This window comes from Talaromyces stipitatus, genomic scaffold (genome assembly GCF_000003125.1).
Source record: "Talaromyces stipitatus ATCC 10500 scf_1105507295549 genomic scaffold, whole genome shotgun sequence".
Lineage (NCBI taxonomy): Eukaryota > Fungi > Ascomycota > Eurotiomycetes > Eurotiales > Trichocomaceae > Talaromyces > Talaromyces stipitatus.
The window spans coordinates 3,714,752-3,738,392 of NW_002990117.1; the positions used below are offsets into that span (position 1 = coordinate 3,714,752).

The 23,641-nt window shown below is 45.1% G+C and overlaps 9 protein-coding genes across 9 annotated transcripts, besides 2 other annotated features; 6 read left to right on the forward strand and 3 right to left on the reverse strand.

The window, feature by feature from the left end:
• Window positions 1-409: 409 nt before the first annotated feature.
• TSTA_022200 (uncharacterized protein) lies at window positions 410-1,149 on the forward strand (the record flags this gene model as incomplete). The annotated part of the gene is made up of 4 exons (XM_002484355.1): window positions 410-582; window positions 649-738; window positions 804-837; window positions 901-1,149. 4 exons carry the CDS (start codon window positions 410-412, stop codon window positions 1,147-1,149), a joined length of 546 nt encoding a protein of 181 aa, XP_002484400.1.
• Window positions 1,150-1,708: 559 nt separating this feature from the next.
• TSTA_022210 (general amidase GmdA, putative) lies at window positions 1,709-4,847 on the forward strand (the record flags this gene model as incomplete). Its single annotated transcript, XM_002484356.1, has 4 exons — window positions 1,709-2,008; window positions 2,069-2,917; window positions 2,980-3,268; window positions 3,340-4,847. 4 exons carry the CDS (start codon window positions 1,709-1,711, stop codon window positions 3,534-3,536), a joined length of 1,635 nt encoding a protein of 544 aa, XP_002484401.1. The 3' UTR covers window positions 3,537-4,847.
• TSTA_022220 (uncharacterized protein) lies at window positions 3,699-5,579 on the reverse strand (the record flags this gene model as incomplete). Its single annotated transcript, XM_002484357.1, has 2 exons — window positions 3,828-5,579; window positions 3,699-3,760 (listed from the first exon to the last, which is right to left on the reverse strand). Exons 1-2 carry the CDS (start codon window positions 5,566-5,568, stop codon window positions 3,699-3,701), a joined length of 1,803 nt encoding a protein of 600 aa, XP_002484402.1. The 5' UTR covers window positions 5,569-5,579.
• Window positions 5,580-6,171: 592 nt separating this feature from the next.
• Window positions 6,172-7,233, forward strand: TSTA_022230 (uncharacterized protein; the record flags this gene model as incomplete). Its single annotated transcript, XM_002484358.1, has 2 exons — window positions 6,172-6,534; window positions 6,967-7,233. 2 exons carry the CDS (start codon window positions 6,172-6,174, stop codon window positions 7,231-7,233), a joined length of 630 nt encoding a protein of 209 aa, XP_002484403.1.
• A 265-nt stretch (window positions 7,234-7,498) lies between these two features.
• On the forward strand, window positions 7,499-8,017 carry TSTA_022240 (uncharacterized protein; the record flags this gene model as incomplete). The annotated part of the gene is made up of 2 exons (XM_002484359.1): window positions 7,499-7,537; window positions 7,559-8,017. The coding sequence occupies 2 exons, from the start codon at window positions 7,499-7,501 to the stop codon at window positions 8,015-8,017; spliced, it is 498 nt and encodes a 165-aa protein (XP_002484404.1).
• Window positions 7,634-10,042: a mobile genetic element.
• Window positions 10,043-10,374: 332 nt separating this feature from the next.
• Window positions 10,375-11,010: a mobile genetic element.
• A 2,247-nt stretch (window positions 11,011-13,257) lies between these two features.
• On the reverse strand, window positions 13,258-15,532 carry TSTA_022250 (hyaluronan synthase, putative). Its single transcript, XM_002484360.1, has 4 exons — window positions 14,882-15,532; window positions 14,186-14,809; window positions 13,997-14,122; window positions 13,258-13,938 (listed from the first exon to the last, which is right to left on the reverse strand). The coding sequence occupies exons 1-4, from the start codon at window positions 15,347-15,349 to the stop codon at window positions 13,363-13,365; spliced, it is 1,794 nt and encodes a 597-aa protein (XP_002484405.1). The 5' UTR covers window positions 15,350-15,532; the 3' UTR covers window positions 13,258-13,362.
• Window positions 15,533-17,086: 1,554 nt separating this feature from the next.
• TSTA_022260 (uncharacterized protein) lies at window positions 17,087-18,940 on the forward strand. Its single transcript, XM_002484361.1, has 2 exons — window positions 17,087-18,403; window positions 18,464-18,940. The coding sequence occupies exons 1-2, from the start codon at window positions 17,252-17,254 to the stop codon at window positions 18,848-18,850; spliced, it is 1,539 nt and encodes a 512-aa protein (XP_002484406.1). The 5' UTR covers window positions 17,087-17,251; the 3' UTR covers window positions 18,851-18,940.
• Window positions 18,941-19,313: 373 nt separating this feature from the next.
• On the forward strand, window positions 19,314-20,787 carry TSTA_022270 (uncharacterized protein; the record flags this gene model as incomplete). The annotated part of the gene is made up of 2 exons (XM_002484362.1): window positions 19,314-20,689; window positions 20,769-20,787. The coding sequence occupies 2 exons, from the start codon at window positions 19,314-19,316 to the stop codon at window positions 20,785-20,787; spliced, it is 1,395 nt and encodes a 464-aa protein (XP_002484407.1).
• Window positions 20,788-21,441: 654 nt separating this feature from the next.
• On the reverse strand, window positions 21,442-22,837 carry TSTA_022280 (uncharacterized protein; the record flags this gene model as incomplete). Its single annotated transcript, XM_002484363.1, has 3 exons — window positions 21,442-21,564; window positions 21,707-22,609; window positions 22,709-22,837. The coding sequence occupies 3 exons, from the start codon at window positions 22,835-22,837 to the stop codon at window positions 21,442-21,444; spliced, it is 1,155 nt and encodes a 384-aa protein (XP_002484408.1).
• Between the last annotated feature and the right edge of the window lie 804 nt (window positions 22,838-23,641).

The following is a 23,641-nucleotide window of genomic DNA, read 5'->3' on the forward strand; positions in this document are numbered from 1 at the left end:
CATCTCTAATGCCAGCCATGATAACAATTTACAGATATTTTTCTGGGATGACGGTATGACTTCCTTTCTGGAACCCTAATCATCGTCAAATGTTGGACTCAGAGTATTGGATAAACTTCACTGTCACTTCGATGTTCTGACACATAACGTCCAACAAAGAGATCGATACCGGTGGTGAGCTCACCCAAGACCGTCAGGGTACAATAAAATGCTGTGAAGAGACAAATCAATGTGTTGAAGACTGCCTCGGGCCCAATCCTAAATTCACACCTCCTCCGGGATCTCGTCCCACAGTCGAGATGCTTTACCCTATTCTGGCGCAGTTTCGGCAGTCCATGGGAGCTGGTAAGCTTTCCATTTCATCACCGCTCCGGTCCTTCAGGCTCAAAACAAAAGATGCTGATTAATTATGGAACATGACATAGTATCAATTGAGAGGCTACGAAAAGAGCTACACGACTACATCAATGGCGTTTCGCGGGAACAATTTGTTCGACAAAAAGAAACTCTTCCAACACCTGCTGAACTTTTCAAAATGCGATGTGATGATGTGGGTGTCATTCCCAGTATCACGCAGAACGAGTATGTGAAGTCCCAATTGCACTCCTTGTAATGTAGACATACAGCCCTGAACATGCTTAATCTCAGATACGCAATGGACATTGAGCTGCCTCAATGGATACATGAACACGAAGCTATGCAGGAAGTGATCAAAGAGGTCACCCGTCTTACTATTTTGTAAGTGAATATGGATTTCAGTAACTCTGATAACGACCCACAGAATCTAATCATCCGTATGACAGGATCAATGACATCCTCTCTTTGCAAAAAGAATTCGTAAGTATTTCTCGGCCACTACAGTGAGGAACAGAAGAATCTAATTTCTTTTACCTTTCCCAGCGGGTCGGCCAACTTGAGAATATGGTAATACTTTACATGTACCATGAAGGCCTCACCCTTGAGGAAGCCCTTGATGTAATGCTTGAACTAATTCGCAAGCACTACGATCTCTGTACGGCTGCAGAGCAACATATACCCAAAACAGGGGATGCAAAACTTGATGCTGATGTGCAAACCTATGTTGTCGGTTGTCGTGATTTGGCAATTGGTACAGCTTATTGGAGGCAAGTCATAATATACTGTCTGTGACGGCGGTTTTGATGAAGCTATAGACTTGCTAACTCAATATGACAGCTACAACTGCGAACGATACTTCAAGTTCAACCAGGTCAATGAGAAGAGAGAGGTTCTACTTGATATGTCTTATGTTTAGATGCTAATACTTCAACTTCTTTCTACAATCTATCCCAATGATTCCGGATCGTAAACCCCATTAGGTGCTATCGTGATTACATATGTAAATCAAATTGAATTTATCTTCGCTGCTTATTCTCGAATTCAGTTACTACCAGTGATAACATCCATTTGCCGGCCAGTGTTCACCTAAGCATTTTGTCAGAGGATCGATTGTCTCGGATTTCAGGTATCCCTCTTCTCTGTGCGGGGTTCGACAATGATTGCGCGTGTGGGAGATAAGAGATTAATAATGGCCCGAGATCAGACAAATGTAACAGCTAAATGGTGCAGATAAATCCGTGGTAGAATCCCGAAGAGTCCGCATTCTACCTGAGTGAGCTCGGAACAGTTCCGAAGCCCATAAATCTGGCAGAGGCCCGAAGGTCACCACTGAAGCAAGGCCAATGCAATTATGGACACCATGACTAAAAAGCAATCAGCAGCTCAGTCCTTATGGCAGCAGGCTGCAAGAACGAAAAGAGACAGCGTCAACTCGCTGATTCCCGAAGCGTGGCGTCTTCCATCGATACCATCTTCAAATGACCAAAAGGACGTCACGGGCATCTATATATGGCAGTTTTTAAGTGCTAAGGAAATTGAAATCACTGAGACCGATGCGTGTGGTATTGTCTCACGCACGTCAAGCGGTGCATGGAAAGCGCGTGAAGTTGCTGAAGCGTTTTCTCATCGCGCAGCGCTCGCACATCAACTTGTATAACTAACTGATTCCTCCTAGTGGCTATGAGTAAAATAGACTGACGATCAGTTTCAGACCAATTGTCTTCATGAGATCTTCTTCGATGCGGCGTTAGACGAAGCTCAGGCTCAGGACGATTACTTCGCCATGCACAAGAGGCCGATTGGACCGCTTCATGGGCTTCCGGTCAGTCTTAAAGATCAGTTTCATGTAAAGGGTGTCGAGACGACCATGGGCTATGTAGGCTGGATAGGCACATTTGAAGGCCGCCGAGGCTCCGGTAACGAACTTATCTATGAATCAGAGATGGTGCGCGAACTACGCTCTCTCGGTGCTATCCTGTACTGCAAGACCTCAGTACCACATACACTAATGGCGGGTGAGACGGTCAACAATATCATCGGGTATACCTGGAATCCTAAGAACAGACTCTTGTCAGCCGGAGGTAGTTCTGGAGGAGAGGGTGCATTGATTGGTCTCAAAGGAAGCCCTGTAGGATTTGGCACTGACATTGGTGGTAGTATCAGAATTCCAGCTGCGTTCAATGGATTGTATGGGTTACGGCCCTCTGCCGGACGGTTGCCCTACGAGGGTATGGCAAATAGCATGGACGGTCAGAACTCAGTTCTATCTGTTGTTGGTCCCTTGGCCACGAGTGTTGCTTCTCTCAAACTGCTGGTCAAAAGTTTGCTGTCGCAAGAGCCGTGGTTACACGACCCATTGGTTCTAGAACTTCCCTGGAGAGATACATCCGATTTGAGCCAAAGCCAACTGACATTTGGCATCCTGAAAGATGATGGTGTAGTCAGGCCACATCCTCCAGTTATTCGCGCAATCGACATGGTTGTCGACGCTATCAAAAGAGCCGGTCACCAGGTTATTGAATGGAGTCCTCCGTCCCACACCGAGGGCACACGCCTAGTGGTATGTTCTTACCCGAGTGTCTTTTCTTCCTAGCAAATAACTAAAGGGATTGAGTCCGATAGGATGAAATTTATGTCTTAGATGGCGGCCACGATGTCCATTCGGCGTTTCGACTATCCGGAGAGATCATTGCTGATCAAGTCGCGGCCATGTATGGGAAAGAACCGGTCGCGGAGAAATCAGCTTCAAGCATAGCTGCGATCAATGTTAAGAAGAGAAACTATCAGAGAAAATATCTAGAATATTGGAACAGTACCTCTGGAATGACCGGTACCGGACGTCCGGTTGATGCATTCATCATGCCGGTGGCACCTTTTGCAGCTGCCAGGCCCAAGCTCTACAATTATTACGGTTCGTATCAATTCAGATGTCATTCTCAATCGCTACCTAGGCAGCCATTTCTTGCTCATATGATGGAATAGGATACTCAACAATCATCAATATTTTGGACTATGCAACATGTACTGTGCCAGTTACATTAGTCGATAAAGATATTGACAAATCTGATGCAAACTATGAACCACGGAACAAGGTGGATGAAATTGCCTGGAGAAGCTGTGAGATAACAAATCACCTATCACTTGATTGGCTGCCATTGACGATAAATAACTGCCTTTGACAGATGACCCTGAGATATACGATGGGGCGCACGTCAGCGTTCAGGTAGTTGCTAGGCGTCTTCAGGAAGAAAAGGTGCTAGCATTGACGGAGTCTATTGCTCATGCACTCCAAACATAGTTATGTCGCGTGAGATGGGGCTACCGACAAGCAGACACACAGATTATCTCATGGGATGAATTTGAAATTTGGAGAAACCGACGTGTGGACGTGAGACAAAAGCAGCTATGATACATAAAACGCTCCATATGTTTGTAGCAGGCAATAGAGAAACAAGGCCGTTTATTTCAACCGAGCCTCACCCTTTTCCATAATCGAAGGCATTCCAGCATATCAGTCGATGGGTTGCCATGTCCCGCTTCTGCATGATATACGACGGCGACAAGGGCCGACGCATAACAGAATGCAATTTTGTTCTTTATGAGAAGTTCCAATTGTACCTTTTGCATACCCCCAAATTGGCTCCACAGAGCCCATCTTTCCAGAATATTTCCTATAAGCTTGGCCGTGGTATTGTCAACCACCATGAGATATAACACGGCTAGGGCCAGTTCTTCAATGGTGTATCCTTCAGGGACCACCTTTTCTGCAATGAGGTATGTTAAAGTCGCTTGCGCGACCGTACTGTTCTCCAAGCGTGACGATTGGATGGCTTCAATTAGTCGTCTTTCCTCATATTCACGCAAAGCCCTTTGTCGAGCAACGTGCTGGCTATGATAATCATGAGCACTGCGCATCGTTCTGATGCGACGTGCTTCTGCAGCTTGTGCTGGCGGCATAGCATCTTCTAATCGCCGCTCGTACATGTCGCGTTGCATGCGATTGCCCACCTCCTCAGGGCTCTCTTGAAGAGAAGGGGGTGGAGACGACCAGGGGGGCACATCGTCGTCGGTGAGTATACCGAGAAGGACCATTACACCGCATGGGACAGACTTGCGCTTGACAAAACCTGCTATTTGATTTGGAATGGTGAAATTCCACAGCTCACAGTCAAGGCTTCGACTCAATGACGATGCAGAGCAAAGGAACCATAGGTTAGCCGTTTCTCCTGCACTATTCATTTCGCGTATCTCGCCTGTGGGCACTCCCTCGTCTTCAAATAGGATCCTCTGCACACGATCACCATCCGGCTTGAAGCGAAAGCTATCATTGGGAATTGTAGTGACGCGTCCTTTTCCTTCCTCGATTAACTGAATAAGCGACTGGGAGGAGGATGGTTCGTCTTCTAACGTTGCTTCATTGACAAGTGTACTGCCACGACTAATGTCTCCGGCTTGGGTTCCGTTGGGTTCTTTGGTCTCGAAAGGGTTGTCCTGGGAGTCCATTGTTTCAGGTTCTTCCACTGTTTCTTTCTCCTCGGACAAAAACTTCCCAGGACTGGGCTGCTTCAGCCTGGCCCAGAATGGTGGCAAGCTAAAAGAGCCCCTGCTATCCCATTCTGCTTTCCAATCGACCTGTAGGCTTAAAAGACCGTCCGCATTATCCGGCGTAGAGACCTTGAGGACTGTGCCGGGTATTCCTCGAGGGGGTAAAAGCAGCGCAGTACCGGCGGGAGTCCACAAACCTATTGACTTCAGCAGACGCCATCCTTTCGGGTCGGGAACGGCTCCGCGATCCAATAGAAAAGCAATCAGATCCTCGAAGTCAATATCGGCCTCAGGAACTCTGAGCTCGTCTTTATACTGACATCGAACAAGCTGTCTCCCGGTGACCAGCGTATTCCAGTTGAATACGGACCAACTGCCGCCCTTCAAGAATACCTGATGCGAGTTCAACTTCCAGTATTCGGGATCTTCGTCTCGGTTTAGCGGAGTAATGGTGCATCGTGGAAGTTCGACTTCTACGATACCTTCCATCAAACTGCCGCGCGTGATGGAGGATTCGAGTAAACCATGGCGGTAGAGAGTGCGGCGGATCGAGCGTTGAACTAGAATTGCACGAATGAAAGAATAGAGGATTGGAAGAACGCCGAGCACTGCGAGTGGTATACCGACATAGGTGATAATGTCGGTTGCTGAAGTCCCGTTATCCATTGATTGACTTTTTCACGCCTGGGTGCAATGAACGCCGGCTTGACTAGAGTAGATGCGAGTACAGCTTCATCATGAGAATGTTCTTGAGGTTCATGTCCCCTGACTATAAAGACGAGCAACCATAGATCTGAGTTCCAGCGAAAGATGGAGGCTGAGCGATTTTGGTTTCTGCCTCGCCTAAAACAGCGAATCACAGCGGATGCTTCGCAAACGTTAGCATTGCGCTAGGCGAGCAACTGGAGAAAACGTAGCCGGGCCATTATGCTGTTTAGAGGGATTAATTATCCGAGATGATACTGGATAGCAGTTCAATGTTTCTTTGATGAATGAGGGAAAAGAAGGGAAGAAGCATCTTCCATTCCCCAGGCCGACATTGGGTGACCGACGCACTAAGGATCCCTTTTGTTGATGCCTGAAGGATAAGGACACAACACGGTTGTCTCAATTAGGTATAGCGTCATAATACCGTAACCCTAGATCACTAGAGCCAGATTTCGATAGGAGAACATCTCATAAGCTGTTTCTGGCTTGATATTATTAGACATATCACTTGTTCGACGGCCAATTCGACAATTCGACAGTCGTTTCGACAACCAGCTGGGGATGGCGGACGCGATGGTGGAGGAGTCGGCAACAACAACGCGTTCGGGACGCGTGATAACACCCTCAACAAGGGCCCGAGAGGCCTCGGGCAGTGATAATATCAGCGCCGTTAGAACATCCAAGAAATCAATGACCCAAGTAGAATTAACAGCAGTAAAGAAAGCCGCTGGCCTTATTGAGGAAAAACAGAGCGGCAAAGATGGAAACAGGGACATGCTTAAAAAGATAGGCCAATACCTGGAAAGCACCTATCAAGAGGTCAAAGGACTAAAAGAAGTCCTTATTAAACAAGAGAAAATGATCAAGGAACAGTCTAAAATGATCCAGGAACAGAGCAGTACAATTCAAGCGCTGCAGACCCAAGTGGAAGCAATCCAAAGCCAATCTACGGAAGAATGCAAGCAACTCTAGGAGCAGCTGAACACTATCGCGAGTACTCCAGCCAAGGCAACATTCGCGGCTGTAGTAGATAGACAATCCAGTCATCAATAAGATATACCATTAGTCCTCCTAGCTCCGCCTACATTGGCTAATATGCTATACTGCACCATCAACACGTCTCGTGTCAGAGAAGGAGACAAAGCGAAAACCCAGATAGCTAATATCAGACAATAAATTGAGAAAGAGATGCAAGGGAGTGAGAAAATAAAAAATTGACGCTATGCAGCAGTGATCAAGAACCCAAAAAATGCAGACTGAGTCAAAGTGATTTACAGGCATGAAGATGAGATCCAGCAGGTTAAAGAAGCTGCCTAAAAGATTGAAATACCAGGAATAAGAGTCCTATGAGACCAGCTGTACCCAGTTAAAATCGACAACGCTAACCAAACTGTAATCCTGGATAGGGACAGCAATGTCCTACCAGGAGCAATTAAGACCCTAGGAAAAGAGAACAATGTTGATATTGCCAAGATTTCCTGGCTTAGCAAGAAGGACACCAACAAAGCATATGGATCTATGGTGGTATATGTCACTAAATGGACAGATGCCAAACACCTAATAGAAGGCAACTACTTCGATATAGGAGGGGAATCCGCATACACGCGAATCTTTAAACCATAGATGGGACCGGCTCAATGCTTCAACTATCAGGAGATGGGGCATAAGGCCTTCTCTTACAAGAAGACCCAGACATGTAGTAAATGTGCAGAGAAAGAATATCACCACAGCACCTACTAAGCGGTAGTCTTAAAATGCATTCCTTGTGGAGGACCTTATAAGTCATTTAGCAAAAACTGTCGAGTACACCTCATGCAATCTCATGCATAAATCACTCCGTGTACTACAACTCAATGTAGGCAAAAGAGATATGATACAATAGAGCTTAATGAACGATGATAAGATCAGAGACTACGGGGTGGTGGCAGTATCTAAACTATATGTACAGACAATCGAGAATGCCATGGTGACAAGCCTGATGGAACATAGTTACTGGACAAAGATGATACCTACAGAGAGATATGATGGAAGATGGCTAATTCGGAGTATGCTATGGGTCCGGAGCGACATCGAAGCTGAACAGATCCCAGTAGAATCATCAGATCTGACAGCTGCGATTCTGCGTCTCCCAGACCAGGTGGTGCTAGTGGTCTCAGTCTATGTGGAAGGAAATAATGAGGAGGCACTGATATCTACAATTAGGCTGCTACGCAGCTTAGTGGTAGACTACCAGGGAAGAGGAGAAATATGGATAGATGTCCTAATAATGGGAGACTTCAACCGGCATGATCAACTCTGGGGTGGAGATCATATATCTCCTATAAGACAAGGAGAGGCTGATGCTCTAATTGACTATATGGGTGAACACTCTCTCCACAGCCTCTTACCTAGAGGCACAAAAACATAGCAATTAGGAGATATGGAAATAACAATCGACTTGATATTAGCATCAACAGAACTAGCAGAAGAGATGGTTAGGTGTAGCATACACTACACAAACCATGGATCAGACCATCAGGCGATTAAAACAGAGTTTAATATATCAGTTCCAGATCAATCTGCCAATGAGAGACTGCTCTAGAAGAACGCGCCTTAGGCAGAAATCAGAGCTAGAGTCACTACCAGCTTGCAAACAGTTCCTTTAGATAGCTCAGTCTAGCTGCAGACAGATCGCCTCATGACAGTAGTCACAGAAGCAGTCTTCAAACTTACACCAAAGGCAAAGCCCTCATCTTATACCAAATAATGGTGGACAATAGATCTAACGCAGCTCCACCATACACACATCTACTGGAGAAATCAGGCCAGGTCACAGTAAAGAGCAGGACGTGCAGTCCCTGAGCTTGAACAACAAGTGCGAGAAGCAGCAAAAGAATATCATGACGCAATCTAAAAACAGAAGAAAGCCCACTGGGAGGATTTCCTTGCTGATGATACTAATATATAGTAAGCCACTAAATATCTAAAACCAGGGGGCAGCTCATTCAGCAACAAGATACCAGCATTAATAAAACCAGACGGCTCCTCTACTAAAGATAAAATAGAACAGGCTAAAGAGCTACTTGCCACATTCTTCCCACCTCTACCAGTAACGATTGAAGATGAAGGAATCAAACTACAAAGGGAACCAGTACACATGCTGGAGCTAACTATAGAGGAGATCGAACGGAAAGTCTTTAAGGCTAAACCATGGAAAGTACCTGGAGAAGATGGCCTTCCAGCAATGATATGGAGGCAGCTCTGGCCAGTGGTCAAAGAAAGAGTGTCCCTTATCTTTTAGACATCACTTCAAAATAGTGACCTTCCTTCCCAATGGAGAAAGGCTAAGATTATACCATTAAAGAAGCCAGCAAAAGATAACTACTCGCTAGTAAAATTATGGAGACTGATATTATTGCTCTCCACACTAGGCAAGATCCTGGAAGCAGTTATTACAGAAAGGATATCCTATGCAGTCGAAACATTTGGTCTATTGCCCATAAATCACTTTGGAGCAAGGAAGAGGCGTTCTGCAGAACAGGTACTTCTATTACTTCAAGAAGAAATCTATAAGGCTTGGAGAAACAGGAAGGTACTTAGCTTGGTCAGTTTTGATGTCCAAGGGGCATATAATGGAGTCTTTAAAGAGAGACTACTACAGAGACTCAAGGCAAGAGGAATACCGGACAAAATAGTCCAATGGATTGATACTTTCTACTCAAGACGCACAGCAACTATCTTGGTCAATGGATCTATAAGCGAACAACAGGAACTACCACAGGCAGGCTTACCACAAGGATCACCACTGTCCCCAATACTGTTTCTCTTCTTCAATGAAGATCTAGTGTAACACAAGATAAGCGCAGCAGGAGGATCAATTGCATTTGTGGATAATTACACAGCCTGGGTAATAGGTCCGACTGCCGAATCAAACCAACCTGGCATCCAGACTATAATTGATAAAGCTCTAGACTGGGAGAGACGGAGTGGAGCTACATTTGAAAGTGAAAAGACAGCCATTATGCACTTCACCCAGAATATAGATCGATTAAGCAGTACGCTATTCACAATTAGGGGGGAAATGGTCAAACCAAAGGATAGTGCAAAGATCCTAGGGGTAGTGATGGACTCCCAACTACGCTTCAAGAAACACATTACCAATGCTCCCACTAAAGGACTCACAGCAGCAATGGCACTAAGAAGACTAAAAATGATATCCCTACGAATAGCAAGACAATTGTTTATGGCAACAGTTGTACCAGTGGCAGACTATGCCTCTAATATCTGGAGACATGCCTGTAGAGCAAAAGGAACACAGTATTTAAACAGAATACAGAAACATGGAGCCATCACAGTCACAGGAGCTTTTCGGACAGTTGCAACCGCAGTAGCAGAAGCAGAAGCAGGAATCCGTCCCTTCCACAACCAACATACCGAGAAGCTACAAAATTGTGGATCGATATCCAGACCTTGCCTAAATCTAATCCACTAGTGAAGTTAAAAACAGACACAACCCAGAGGTTCACTTCCCCTTTATAGAAGATAGCTCAGGCACTGAAAGCAACAACAACGAAGCAGATAGAGACTATTCAGGCATTTACTGTCTCACCATGGACATACCAGATACAGACAATATGCGAAAGGGATAGCGCGAAGGCTACTGAGCTTGCCAGTAAGGCAGTAGGCATCCTAATAGCGACTAGTGCATCTGCTAGAGCAGGGCTCGTGGGCATGGGAGGATGCATGATAGACACCTAAGCAAATGGCAATAACAATATGATGCCCAGCTACTCTATAATACTAGGCAAAAGGACAGAACAAAACCCTTATACAGCAGAGTTAGAAGCAATAGTAGCAGCACTAGAACGCATCCCAGTCAGGACATGCAGCAGATGGATCACTGTTCTTAGCAGCAACAGATCTGCCCTTGCAGCAATCAGCTAACCTCGTCAACAGTCCGGCCAAAAGATCATCCAACAGATATACGAACTGGTTTAGACCCTGCAGCGCCAGGGAAACGCGATCAACGCAATCTGGGTCCCAGCTCACACAGACATGAACGTGAAACTTAGGGCAAAAACAGAAGCACAGAAATCAACGAAAACAGAATACCAACCAGAGATATAGCCATATCAAGCCAAATCAACTGCAATTAGACTTGCCATTGCTGAACAACGACAAGAATGGACCCTCCTAGAGAGCGTCAGAAAGTACTCAAAGGCTATTGACACTGCACTTCCAGGAAAGCACACCAGAAGTCTATATGATGGATTAAATCGGAAAGAAGCAAAAACTCTAGCTCAACTTCAGACAGGCATGACAAGGCTCAACAGCTATTTGAACAGGATAGGCGCAGCAGACTCTAATCATTGTGCCTGCGGCCAAGCAAGCGAGACTGTGGAACACTTTTTATTCCACTGCACGAAATGGACAACAATGAGAAAAGGCATAAATCAATGCACACAGACAAAACGAGGAAATCTATCCTTCTTCTTAGGCGGAAAATCACGCTCAAACTCCGATCGATGGCAACCGGATATGAAGGCCGTCCAGGCAACAATCAAGTACGCGATTGCAACAGGAAGATTGGAACAGGAACCCGAACCTGAGCCTCAAGCAACACAGTAAAGAATGAAGCAATCCACCTCTTACCCTATACCCTTTTCCTTCCTCTTTCCCTTTCCCGTACTAGGTAGATACAGCTGCAGCCGCCGAAGATAGGACACTGCACACTTGGAGAAGATAACCTTTAAGGCCATCTACTAGCCAACACCAAGGGAACCTCTATAACACCAACCGAAGACCCCAAACACCAAGCATATGTGATACGAGAACAAAATATGGGCTACTGCGAGTTCATGTCGGATCTGAGAGAAATGGATTATGTAATTAGTGCACTAGTGCCCTATAGGGTTAGTCCCTCCGGGCGTAATAAACATCATTCATTCATTCAGATTTCGATACATTCTATATGTCCCTCGTGGAAAATCACCTTCCCGGGGTGAGGGACGTCAGTAAGCGGGATTTCATGATCTAGCCGAAACTGAGAACTTTCCAAGTCGAAATGCCGGTGAAGACTTCTCATCGTTGGAGCGACTGACCAGGAGAGCTTTGAAAGACACGTCTACAACAACAATCACGTCGACGAGCTTTCTCATCGTTTACCACCTGCCACCAATTGATACTGTGTGCACGGAAATCCCCAGGTGTTGAGTATCAGCACCGGAATATTAGTTATTCCGTTTCACCTACTCAGCACACTGGGGATATCCCCTTTACTTGCATGTAATTATCCTTCTGCTTCCTATTTTTGAGAACCAGTCATAATATTCGAATAACATCGATATTGTCGGGCTCATGGGCTCTTTGGAATAACCATACTGCGTAATCCTGTGCTTCGTGTTATCAGGACGTAGTTAAACCAACAGATACTCACCGGATTTTGCTCACGATAACCCACCTGCCCTCCCGGTTCGGCCACATTTCGATTCGTCAGTCCTTCGTCAGCTATCTGGAGATGTCACTAGCGAGGCATTCAGTTACTTTGGGCGCTAACGTGAGAAGTACTCTTGGTAAATCACTACTACGGGAAGAGATTCACGAAACTACACCGAGAATGGACGCGTGGGAAATCCGGTGTCTAAGAGGGATGGGTCATCGCTGTTGGAGGAGTATGACTACAACGACAGAAAGCAAACGTTCAAGGCATAACGTATGGGCTAGAGGGGTTTTTGCAGCTGATACAGCTTTTCCTCTCGACATGAGACCATGACCACATTCTATGTAATGCAGGACAAATAGCGTATTGGAGCCCTTCAGGCTTGGTGCCTCTGACTACATCCTGTATTCACTAACTATTGTGGAATTTGGATCCGTCAGTGTTTGCTATGCATATGCTTGCTTTATCTAGTTTAGGTCGAAGGTATATCTAGTTACAAGTCAGCGCCTGACAACCTTGTCAGCTTAATGTCGCCGAAGAGAGCAGATCGTATCTTGACAGAACACCCCAGCACCCATGAAGTGACATTGTGGGAAGAGATGACGTTGAAATATACCGTTCGTGCTCCAAGGTCGTCTATATTCTGGGTTTCCAATGATGGCTACCTAGCTAGATTAGGTACCTAGGTACGTAGCCATGGATGACTGTAGGGTCCACTGCGATCTATATATCCACTAGGTATTGATCGGTCCTGAGCTACCTTGATACCTAGGCTGATCCATTAATTGAAATATTCCAAGCCCTCCATGGCTAGATCCAGTCCAATCATGGAAGATCTTGAGCTCGCAATTCCGAGGTCATCAAGGTTGGAAGAACTGCCTAAGTCCGCTGGAAAATACCTGGTTGGCCTAAAAGCTGATTCCCGATCCACGTGTGCACTCAAATAGCTAACCATCCATCCAGATGAGCCGACTGCATTTTGCATAGGTGTTCGCTGCTGAACTCGAAAATTCGAATTAGGGACGTTTCAGGACACCGGTTCTTTATCACATAGAATTCCTTACTGCGTGACAAAGTTGAAAGTTTATAGTTCGATATTTTCTGGTCAATTCGTTCACGGGGCCATATATCTGGATAGACATATTTACAGATTCTGCTACGGCAATTCTGTTTCGATTCTTATTTTTCCACGTCGCCATAGGTCGTCTCTTCATTGTGATCTATTATTATATAAGATTGGTTTGTACGTTCAAAATTATCTTGGTTGGGTAACTATAAATCGTGAAATGACATCAGGATGAACTAAATCTATTAGTTTAATGCAACTGGATCGATCACTTCAGGATTAATCCGTAGAACGTAACAGCTGATGGGAATAATAATCCCACCCAAATGAATCTAAAAATCATAACATCGCTCCAAGCAAGTAGACTTCCGGCGATTCTTGTAGACGTACCCCCTAGCACGCCCATCCACAAGACGAAAAACCCAAGATCATGCCATCGTTTCCATAGCTGGCTTTGGTTTTGCTTCGACATCTCGCCGTTCGAGCGCATAGTAGTACCCCATCCACCTTCGAGCACAGTGGCCATACTCCACACCTGAATAGCTGGAAGAGGTAGATTGTAGAAAAACAGAGCAGGTACGATCCATGCCCATCCGTTGGTTGGACCACGATCAGGATTGCGTAGCCAGTTGTAAAGAATGGTATAGCCTGCACGGAAGAACAGGTCCCACCAGCAAAAGTAAACAAAGGCATGACCGGTAATCAGATAGTAAAGAATTGAAAAGAACACGATTAAAGGACCAACTTCTCGTTTCATGGCGGCCCAAAAGAATACCGGGTGATTCAAAAGATAGACTTTGGGCTGTTGAAAGGTTTCTATATGGGTTGCTCGACCCCAGCGGACCTGTCTTGTATTAGTGTATTTGCTTGGTCAAATCACCAGCCGAATTAATAAGACTTACCTGCTGAAGAAGCCATCGACTCAAAGTAGTTGGTGTATCAGTTGCAGTCAAAGTATCCGAAACATAGGTGACAGTCCATCCACGGAGCAGAAGGTTGGTCGTCAGATGGCGGTCCTCGTTCACAATCTGCGTTTGAAGTTAATGCCGTGTGCGGATCAAGGCTAATAGATTCCTGTACTCGAGACTTACCATGCGTTTGCCCATCACCTTTTGCGTATACCAGCAGTACAGTATCCCAGGCAATGCAGATATCCTGAACACAGTACTCGGACCGCTCTGGCAATCACTCGTCCCTGATGACGCTGACGTCGATCTTGTCAAGTACAACTCGCACCAGTAGACTGCACTACCGAGTTTGGTCCACAAAGTATCGTGCTCGTTATGAACAATCAAACCGGAACTGGCTCCTCCGGCATTTTCATCTCCCGCGACAGTTGCGATGGTCTTTTGTAATGAATCAGGGAGTACAATGGTGTCGGAGTCCGAGGACCACATGAACTCTATGTCAAGAGCTTCGGCGATAACAATTGAGAAAATGAACGAGGTAAACATGATTGCCTTTTTGTGCATGTGTGGTTCGTAGATGCAAAGTTTACTTATTCCGCCACCGGGCTGAGTCTTGTCAAATCTGATATTGTGCTCACGCAAGATTTCTCGAGCAAGTTGACAGCAATGTGCGATGGTGAGTTCGTTACAATATTCGATGTCTTCTTTGGAGGACATATCCGGGTCGACAAGTTTGTTGTATGTTCGCATGGCAATCTCACCTAGCGGTTCATTTAGGTGGATTACTGCAGAGTCCTCTGGATAGACCTAGGAAAATTTTTAGGGATGTAAATTCAATACGATCGAGGCTCTTAGACCAGAGCAAGGGAAGCAACAAACCATCTGAAAGACACGAACCATATCCATGTCGGCAGCCTGGTCTCCATCGACTCCCACCAAGGTGAATTCGAGGCCATCTGTTGCTTTATAGCTTTCCAAAGCACGGTAAAACAGATCAGGATCTTCACGATAACCAACAATGGCAGCCATACATCTAGTCACCTCGCCAGGAGGAGTATTTGGCAAACTCAAGAGTGCTTTCTCGACATCTCCGGTGGGTGTTGAAGGAGGCGTCTCATACAGCCTCGATCTTCGGTTTTCATTTGCCCATCTGTTATACTCGGCCACGAAGATACTGATCATAAGATCAAGTGTCAAGGGAAATTTGGTACATCCCGTGATAAAATAGTACACAGGAATGATAAACAGACAACCAAGGAAATTCAAAAACTGTCGGATCTGAGAAACATAAGGACCCCGGCAATGAAATGAAGGTAGCCGGGACTGGGTATCGTCTGCTAGTATCATTGTAGGTGTCGATCACCTACAAGGCTACTCAGGTTATCGGGAATATGTTCCTTTTGATCTTTTGCTATGATATATAAACGAATGGACTCTCGACAGCGTCGAGGAAACGAGTGACTGAAGTTCTGCTGAGAACGTACTTCTACGTATTGGAAATCCGAAAGTAATTATACATCCTCCGTGTACGGACTATGAATGCCAACATTCTCTCAATTTTTATTATTGCGCGTACTCCGTAATTCAATTTTTCTTTCTCATGGGCCCCCTGTTAGGCTTCCACTAAGAATTGAGTCTCCATAAGGCGGCCCCGTATTATCCGCCTACAGTCGTAACGGTCCATCTATTGAAGACTATCATACTGCCTCATACGTACCACTAGTTACATTTGCTGTATTCAATCTAACCTAGGTTGGAGAGTGAAGACTGGTTTTCAGCCGTTGCCTCCGAGCATCGCCAAGGCTAGTATGAGTCAGTTTAAACATTTAATAAACAGTGGGCAGACCAAATGTTTAGTGGTATCGCGAAGGCCGGCCCATTCGTAAAAAGATATAAATGAAAATGCGTACAACGTACATGTCTGAGACAGAGGAGTAGATCGCGAATTTGTTGGTCCCGGCTGAGAACGCTAAGCGGGAAGAGATTTAACTAGTAAGTCGGCAACACGGAATCAACCCCCTTTTTGTCTCCTATTTCTCAGCAGTGGTGACGCTAAAAATGGATGACATTTCCTTGGTGTTTTTGCACAGCCCACTTGGCAGCCCGGAGAATAAATGAGCAGACTTGGCCTTGCTCCATTTGGCAGAGAAGCATGGAGTACGTGCCCGGAATTCGGGTATCGCAACGTAAGAAAATTTCAACGCCGGTGAATTCACTTTCACGCGCTCATGATTCATGCAGATTTCCAGAGCCAGATCCGTGATGAATTGTATCAGATGAAACTTGGCCTCAAGCCACAAGGAATTAAGTGCGACGCCACGAAGATTACATTGGTAGGCTATTTCTCCTGGTGAAAGTTTCGATTGAATACTTATGCATAAATGCAGAGTTAGTGGGTATCTTACCGTTAGAGCCTCATTCGCTCTGGAATCTTTCGACGAGAGGATTGATGCTAGAGGCTCCCTTCGTCCTTATTGACTGAATCGCACATTCAGCTGGCTCGCAAGAATCATGCATGTCTCACCGGCGAAAAGTGTGTAGTCGAATTATACTCTGATTCTCCTTATTTGCCTGCGATTGCGCTTGATGACTAGGATCATGTATCCGAAATTCCGAAAGAAAACTTGGAGTGCCCGAATTAATTTGGAATACAACCCACAAGTGGACCTGCTCCAGATCCTCAGTGGAAACATGAAAGTTTAAGGTCGTGCCTGAAAGTGTCCAACATAGTCCAGTATTACTTATGCAGAGAGATGTCTACTGCTGTTAGCTGCGTTTGAACAATAGTGAATGGTAGGTACAATTTCAGAACCTTTGCTCGACTAACCTCATAGCTGAAAAGTTTTGGAAGAGAGTCAAGAGACACATGCTCAGCCGTGGAGACCAACAATCCCGACTCTGTCTTTCAAGGTTATGGTATGGCGCTTGTATTGCTAGTCTGAGACCACTACGGGGCTGTACTTATTGCATTACCCAATCCGCATACAAATTTACCATAAGGTCTAAGTAGAGCCGCATCTCATTTCTCCCCTGGTTCAGAACATCAGTGGCAGGGTGGGATTCTGTTCCTGTAACGTCTCAACTGCTTACATTGTACTTGACAAATATCGACTTCGACCTGTTTGCCATGTTGAGGTAGACACCTTGAGATGGATAGTGGTAAAAGATAGGAATCTCCTACTTTCATTACTTACAGCTTTTCATTCTTTCTTGTCATTCGTTTGATAAATCCGGAGGAAGATCATCAAAATGCTTCCCAGGAAATTCTACAAAGACAATCGCAAGATTCCATTGGGATTTATGCTTTTGACCACCACCCTCTTTTTCTATTATCTGAGTCTCCACAAAGAGACTGTGAGCAACTTCGATATTCCTACAGAACAACATGATTATAAAGCAGAGGTTCCATCAGCAACATCCGAGTCGCTGCAAGCACAATTGCAGGCGCAACGAAATATTCAAATCGAAGAATATTACGCAAAATCAGAACACCAACCCGAGGCATCGTCTGATACCCCATCTGATTCCTCTTCTGCTCCCTTGTATACACCGCCAGCACCTGATTATGCCTCCCAGGGAGCACTAAAGACAAGCGAAATCACTCTTTTATTGAAGACAGGCGCTTCACTAGTATGGAAACGGCTACCAATACATCTGTTAACGAGCCTTGCGCCGGAACGCATCGCACCAGAGAACACAATTATCTATTCCGACGTCCCGGACGTGATCGGCTCACACCAACTGGTTGATGTTCTTGCAAATACCAGTTCACGAACTGTACTAGAGTCTCCTGATTTTCAACCATATTTGCTTCAAGAAGATTTCGATGATAAGCAAGGATGGATCGAAGGCGATATTGCAGGTCCAATTGGTGGGTGGAAATTGGACAAATACAAGTTTTTACCACTTATCAATCATGCCGGACACAGCCAGCCTGATGCAAAATGGTACATATATATGGAAGATGACGCTTTCATCTTCCTTCCAAACTTGTTGCAGCATCTTGCAACTTTTGACTGGCAGGATACTTGGTATGTCGGTAGTTTAGCGATTAAGCACGGCGAAATATTCGCTCATGGCGGTGCTGGATTTGCTTTGTCGCGAGGTGCTTGGGAAAAGTCATTTGGCGCCGATAAGAATATAATCGAGAAATACGAGAATTTCACCGAAGCGCATGGGTGTGGTGACCACGTTCTTGGCCACGTCTTGAAGGACTATGGAGTGACTTTTGGCGAGACTCATGAAGCAGAACAGTTTACCTTTGGTTTCAGTCCAGAATCTTACTGGAGCACGTGGTTTGGAGAAGCAAACTGGTGCAAGCCTATATTTAGCATGCATCATATGCACGCAAAAGATATCTCGAGGTCCTATAACATGGAGAAAGCTTGGGACCTTGCTCAGGTATGGCTATCCCCGTTTACATTTTCCAAGAAAGAAACGTGAATCTGACTAGGATTATAGAATGGTCTCATGCGGCATCGTGATATATATCGCACATTCATTGCCCCAGTCATTGGAAGACGCATAGAATGGTGGGATAACAGGTCATCTAGCCATGCCATCACTTCATCTGAAGCAAAAGCCGGTGAGAACATGTACGTGCCCGCTTCAGTCAAATCCAGGGACTCCTGGTTGAAGAGTTGGGAGTCAGTGGATAATTGCGAGGACGCTTGTTTGGCTTGGCCCGAGTGTGTTCAGTGGAGTTTTTATGAGGATCTTTGTAAAATGAGTGACCGTGTTGTCCTTGGGACTGGTTATACTGCGAAAGACCCAAGGAGGCTCACTGCGTTAAAGACGACCAGTGGATGGGTACCAAAGCGGATAGAGCGATGGACCTGTGATAACTAGAAGTCTAATCTAGCATCTATAGATCTTCGTAATAATATTCTATGGACAATTAGCTAGTAGCAAGCCCTAGTTCCTTAAGGCTTGTTCTAATACCCGTAGCAGAGCAGGTTGGCGCAAACTCTTTGTTACATGACAATAGCAATAATAATCAATAACAAGAATTAGCGAATGTTGAAAGTTCAGTCTGTCTTTCATGTTCGTAGCAAAGTACTGCACGAATTACCGATTAGCTGTAATTACTGCCTGATAAATAAGGGGTGGATTCAGCGGCGGCTTATAAGAGGGCGACTCCCGCACTTTTTTCTCGCTCTTAACTTTCCTCTAAGACAAGACTTTCAGCTGCGCGCTGGAACCGCCACTGTCTATTTTTCCCACCAGCATTTACGTACTCATTCTGAGATATATCATGGAAATCTTGTGAAAACACCAACAGCGATCTCAAAACTTTGTGGAAAACCTAAATATGGATCGAACAAAATGGCTGGATGGTCTCCGCGGCATTGCAGCCGCCATCGTCGCCATTGACCATTTTTTCATGGGCGATATTTGGCATCCATTCAAGTCATTTTGGGCCGATCCACCAGAAGAAAATAGGCGTTTAATACAGCTCCCTCCTATTCGTATTCTCTTCTCGGCACATGCGATGGTGACTCTTTTCATGGTTATTTCAGGATATGCAATTTCTATCAATCTCATAAGAGCTAGAGAACAGCAGAATCAGACACATCAACGGGGGCCGTCATTTTTCAATCGGCTCTCTTCTGCTGTGATGCGACGAATTTTTCGAATCTACCTGCCCGTCTTGGTCATCTCGATTATTAGTCAACTGCTGTTCTTTTTCAATCTTTACAATTGGACCTTTGACGAAGGCGTTCTAAGGGGGATCAAGCCCTGGACTTCACCATGGGCTCACTTCAAGTGGTTAATAATTTACATGATGGACAGCATGAATATGATAGCCTTTGAATACAATGGAGGTTTCAATGGGCAATTGTGGACAATGCCGGTTGAGTACCGGGGGTCGTGCGTTATTTATCTTTTTATCATCGGCCTGGCGAGCTGGAAACGAAATTTTAGACTATGGACATTGCCCACTCTGGCAGTCTATTTTCTCTGGTATGGAATCTGGGATATCTTTGGCTTCCTCTGGGGACTCTGGCTAGCGGAGAGGACGGTCGGTAGTAATGGCTTCGCAGATCATAGGACAGCCGAGCATGAAATGCACTCGCTGAATGAAATGAACGAAGTTACCGATGATTACTTCGAAGATTCCGAGAAGTTGCTGCCTTTATATCGGTTTCCTGCCCGTAATTACTGGCGACGTTTTGCCACGTCAAGTCGGATGGCTCTCGCATCCAACATACTGACTGCGGCCGCTTTCATGATGGGAATTCATCTTCTTTGCCTCGGGGACGACGGACACCTTACTCCAGGCTATCAATGGCTGGAAGCATTGAACTCTCACAAATGGAAAGACAACTGGCAAGTTTATCATTGGTGCTGGAAGTCCGTTGGTGCATCGCTACTTGTCTACGCTGTGAGCAATTCACGGATGCTGCAGAAACCGTTGAACACTCGCTTTGTCCAGTACTTGGGCAAAATCTCCTTTTCCTTATATCTGGTTCACCAGGCAATCTATCATTTATGGAGAGATCCGTTAAGGAATTGGATCTATTTGACAATAAGTGGAAGTCCTTATCCCGGCACTGCGGGTGCTGATCCAGTATCTTTCCACTTGACTTGGTGGATTTCGGGATTCATTCTCGGACCAATCGTGGCTATTGCAGCGCATTACTACACCATCTATGTGGATAATAGATGTGTGACGTTTACTAAGAGGTTAGAAAAATGGCTAACTACTTAATCTGCTACGTATCTAAGTCTTTTCGGTGCTATTTTCCTAATATGTTGATAACAGGGTTTCTTCCGCTTTGTGATTAGCATAGCAAGGATCCCAAACTTAATATTCATGATATTAATTATTATATTTAGCAATTTGAATTAAACGCACTCGTCCATTTGCCCGTTGCTTGATTTCTATCATCATCTCCCTGTGGGACGCGTACGAGTCCTCCGGGATATCTCATCGGAAAGCCTTCGTCTGCCAGGCCCTGATTTCAAAAGCGCCACGGATCGGGGATCGACAGATATTCTCTAGCAAAAGCGTCTAATGTTGCTTTGGCGATTTTACTGTTTTGCAAAATCTCAGATAGACCTCGTCATCAATCAGGGTTCTCGTGAAAGTATGCACTAAAGGGCCACCACACCGGAATTCTCACGTCCTCGCACTGATGAGACCTCCAGGGCGGTCGGTAAATGCGACGAGACCCTGTTCAAGGTGTGCCTGCCGTCAACTCATCACAATATCTTCATGAAGGCGTTGGTATTTGCATATTCGAGCAACAACAAGTATCTCTAGACCATCGGTAACCATTCAATACGGGCAATGATTGTCTGAGTTGAACGAAAAATGCGACACCGTGCGCTCGTTTAGCACCATCGTGCAGGAAGTTTCACTTTTTGGGAAAGTTTATCCGTTGCCAGAATTGAAGTGTATACTTCGGAGCAGAAGTCTTGACTATATCTCACTTTTACCACCAGAGATTTGATGTATCGACAGAGAGTTGCGGCCTGAGATCGAAGTTGTTCGGGAAATAGTAGAACTCTTGTTCAACAACAGTTCGCGCATTGGTATCAACAGGTTCCGTAAATACCTAAGTATATTTATGAATGATACTCATAGAATAGTCTATTGTTCGACTTAGCATTGATACTCATATTTCTAAAAGCAACAAACCGTTCTATTCTTATTAACACCTCTGAAGCTTGATCATGCGAACGCCTTCAAATAGAAACACTGTGACCAAGTTCGCTGAAGGTCCCTAATGTAATGACACCATTCGAAACCTCTTGATCCTTCAACAAACAGCCTTGCAAGTCCTCTAATTCAGATAAGAGGTAGGTGAATCTCATTCCCTTAGCTCTTTGCTCCTCTATTTCTGCAGCAAGTTCGCCGTTGCTGCTTTGAGCTGTTATTCTGTTCTGCAGCAATTCGTTTGCCTCCATACGGAGGCTATCATGTGGTGCAGTCAAATCTATTGGAGATGCATCGGAAGTTGTATTTGATAACAGCTCCGACGCAGAAAGCACGCGTTCTGGGGAAACAGTCATTCGTCCCTTCTTGAATACGCACTTGGAGATTGAAGTCGCAAACACCGACGATTCAAGTTCACCCTGAGATAGGGCTTTTATCATCCCACAATGTTTGCGAAGAACTTTTTCATTCGCCGTTTCTGTCGTTCTACTGTTTATAATTTCGGTGATGGAAGCTCGGGGTAGGATTTTGTCCTTGCGGACGAAATGGGTCACAATGTATAACCATTTGTGATCCCAGGTCAAAACTCGCGACCAAACTTCATAGGGATGACCCGTGGGTATCTCTCTCTTAAAATGTGTATAAGTAGAACCCAGCATGACTGTCATCACACCATTCTTCCCTTCGGCCGCGAGCTCCTTGTGGGTTTTGGACATTCCGTGGAAGACAAGAAATGAGAGAAGAATGGATCGACTCGAGTCCAGATCTGTAAAGTAAGTGCTGTTGGACTTGTGAAGATTAAAGTCGCCCTCTAGTATAGGTACTTTCGTCTTGGTAATAATCGGTAGAAACACCAGAGGTACTTCATCTTTTTGGCGCTGGACCATGGACTGAGTGATTGGTTTACGAAGGGCGGCTGCTATTATGGGAATGAAGAATCGATACTATGTGAAAATTGCTTGGTTAACAAGACGACTCATTCAGAATATTTAGACAGCAAAGAGAGAACCATAAATCACAACACATCGCTGCTAATTACTTACATGCCATACTAAGGGCAAACACTTGACGTTTAGAATTGCCAGAAGAAGCCAAAATAATCTCCCAGGGCGCAATCGTAGAAGAAGTTTCACTCTTCTCGAGTAGAAGCGATAAGGAAAAATTGACGACATGATAATCGTGCCAGTGTAGACGCATTTATGCTAGATTTTGTTTCCTCGCGGTTCATGAAGGGCAGGCTAGAAATCAGCAATTCATGCGAAGAGGAACAAGTTTACTTGGACTCAACAGTTATTGCGATGAGCCGAGGTTGTGGCCAAATGGGGTAATCCATATCACATGTACCCCCTCAACCCTAATGTCCTTTCTTCGTAGAGGATACTTGAAGTCAAGGGGGAGGTACGTAAGCGTTTTCGTAGTTGATTATTCGTCGAGATCATTGGAACTTTGCTCTCTACCTGTAGGATCAAAACAGCGAGATTGAGCTGTCCAACGAATGTATATAGCACCTCGAAGGTTGTCGGACGGTGGAAATTCTTCTATCGATCATTTTCGCCAATGATATAAAACTAGCTTCTACCTAGGAAGAGTTCTACATATTAAATCTCAAACTGATCCACCTCCAAAACTGCGGAGGTACAGTGGACGCCGAAACTAGAAACGACTTTCTGCTCAGAGATGACATTTAGGAGTTTATAGACCTGAAAAACTCCAGCTCTTCACATATTCTTCCGGTGTGGGTTTAAAAACAAAGAATATTCATAGGATCATCTCGAGCTCGTTTCGACATTTGTGGCGCGATTCCAATTTACTGAAAGTAGACGCATTCCGTGATATACTTGAATTTCGTGTGAACTAGGTGCGTGAAAACCAAGTCTACGGATGCTTGGATAGCATTTCAAAGCCGTTAGTACGTAGAAACGAAACATGTGACTAGAAATACGTTGCTGAAAGAGTTGTAGATTTGTTAATACGGA

What these genes read in the sequence shown, in the direction of transcription:
- TSTA_022250 (XM_002484360.1), bottom strand. Translation starts at nt 15,349, where the DNA reads ATGATACTAGCAGACGATACCCAGTCCCGGCTACCTTCATTTCATTGC. An exon ending in TGGTTCGTGTCTTTCAGATG is followed by an intron (nt 14,810 to 14,881) that starts GTTTGTTGCTTC and finishes AAATTTTCCTAG; the next exon opens with GTCTATCCAGAGGACTCTGC. An exon ending in AGGTGATGGGCAAACGCATG is followed by an intron (nt 14,123 to 14,185) that starts GTAAGTCTCGAG and finishes CTTCAAACGCAG; the next exon opens with ATTGTGAACGAGGACCGCCA.
- TSTA_022260 (XM_002484361.1), top strand. Translation starts at nt 17,252, where the DNA reads ATGCTTCCCAGGAAATTCTACAAAGACAATCGCAAGATTCCATTGGGA. An exon ending in AAGCTTGGGACCTTGCTCAG is followed by an intron (nt 18,404 to 18,463) that starts GTATGGCTATCC and finishes CTAGGATTATAG; the next exon opens with AATGGTCTCATGCGGCATCG.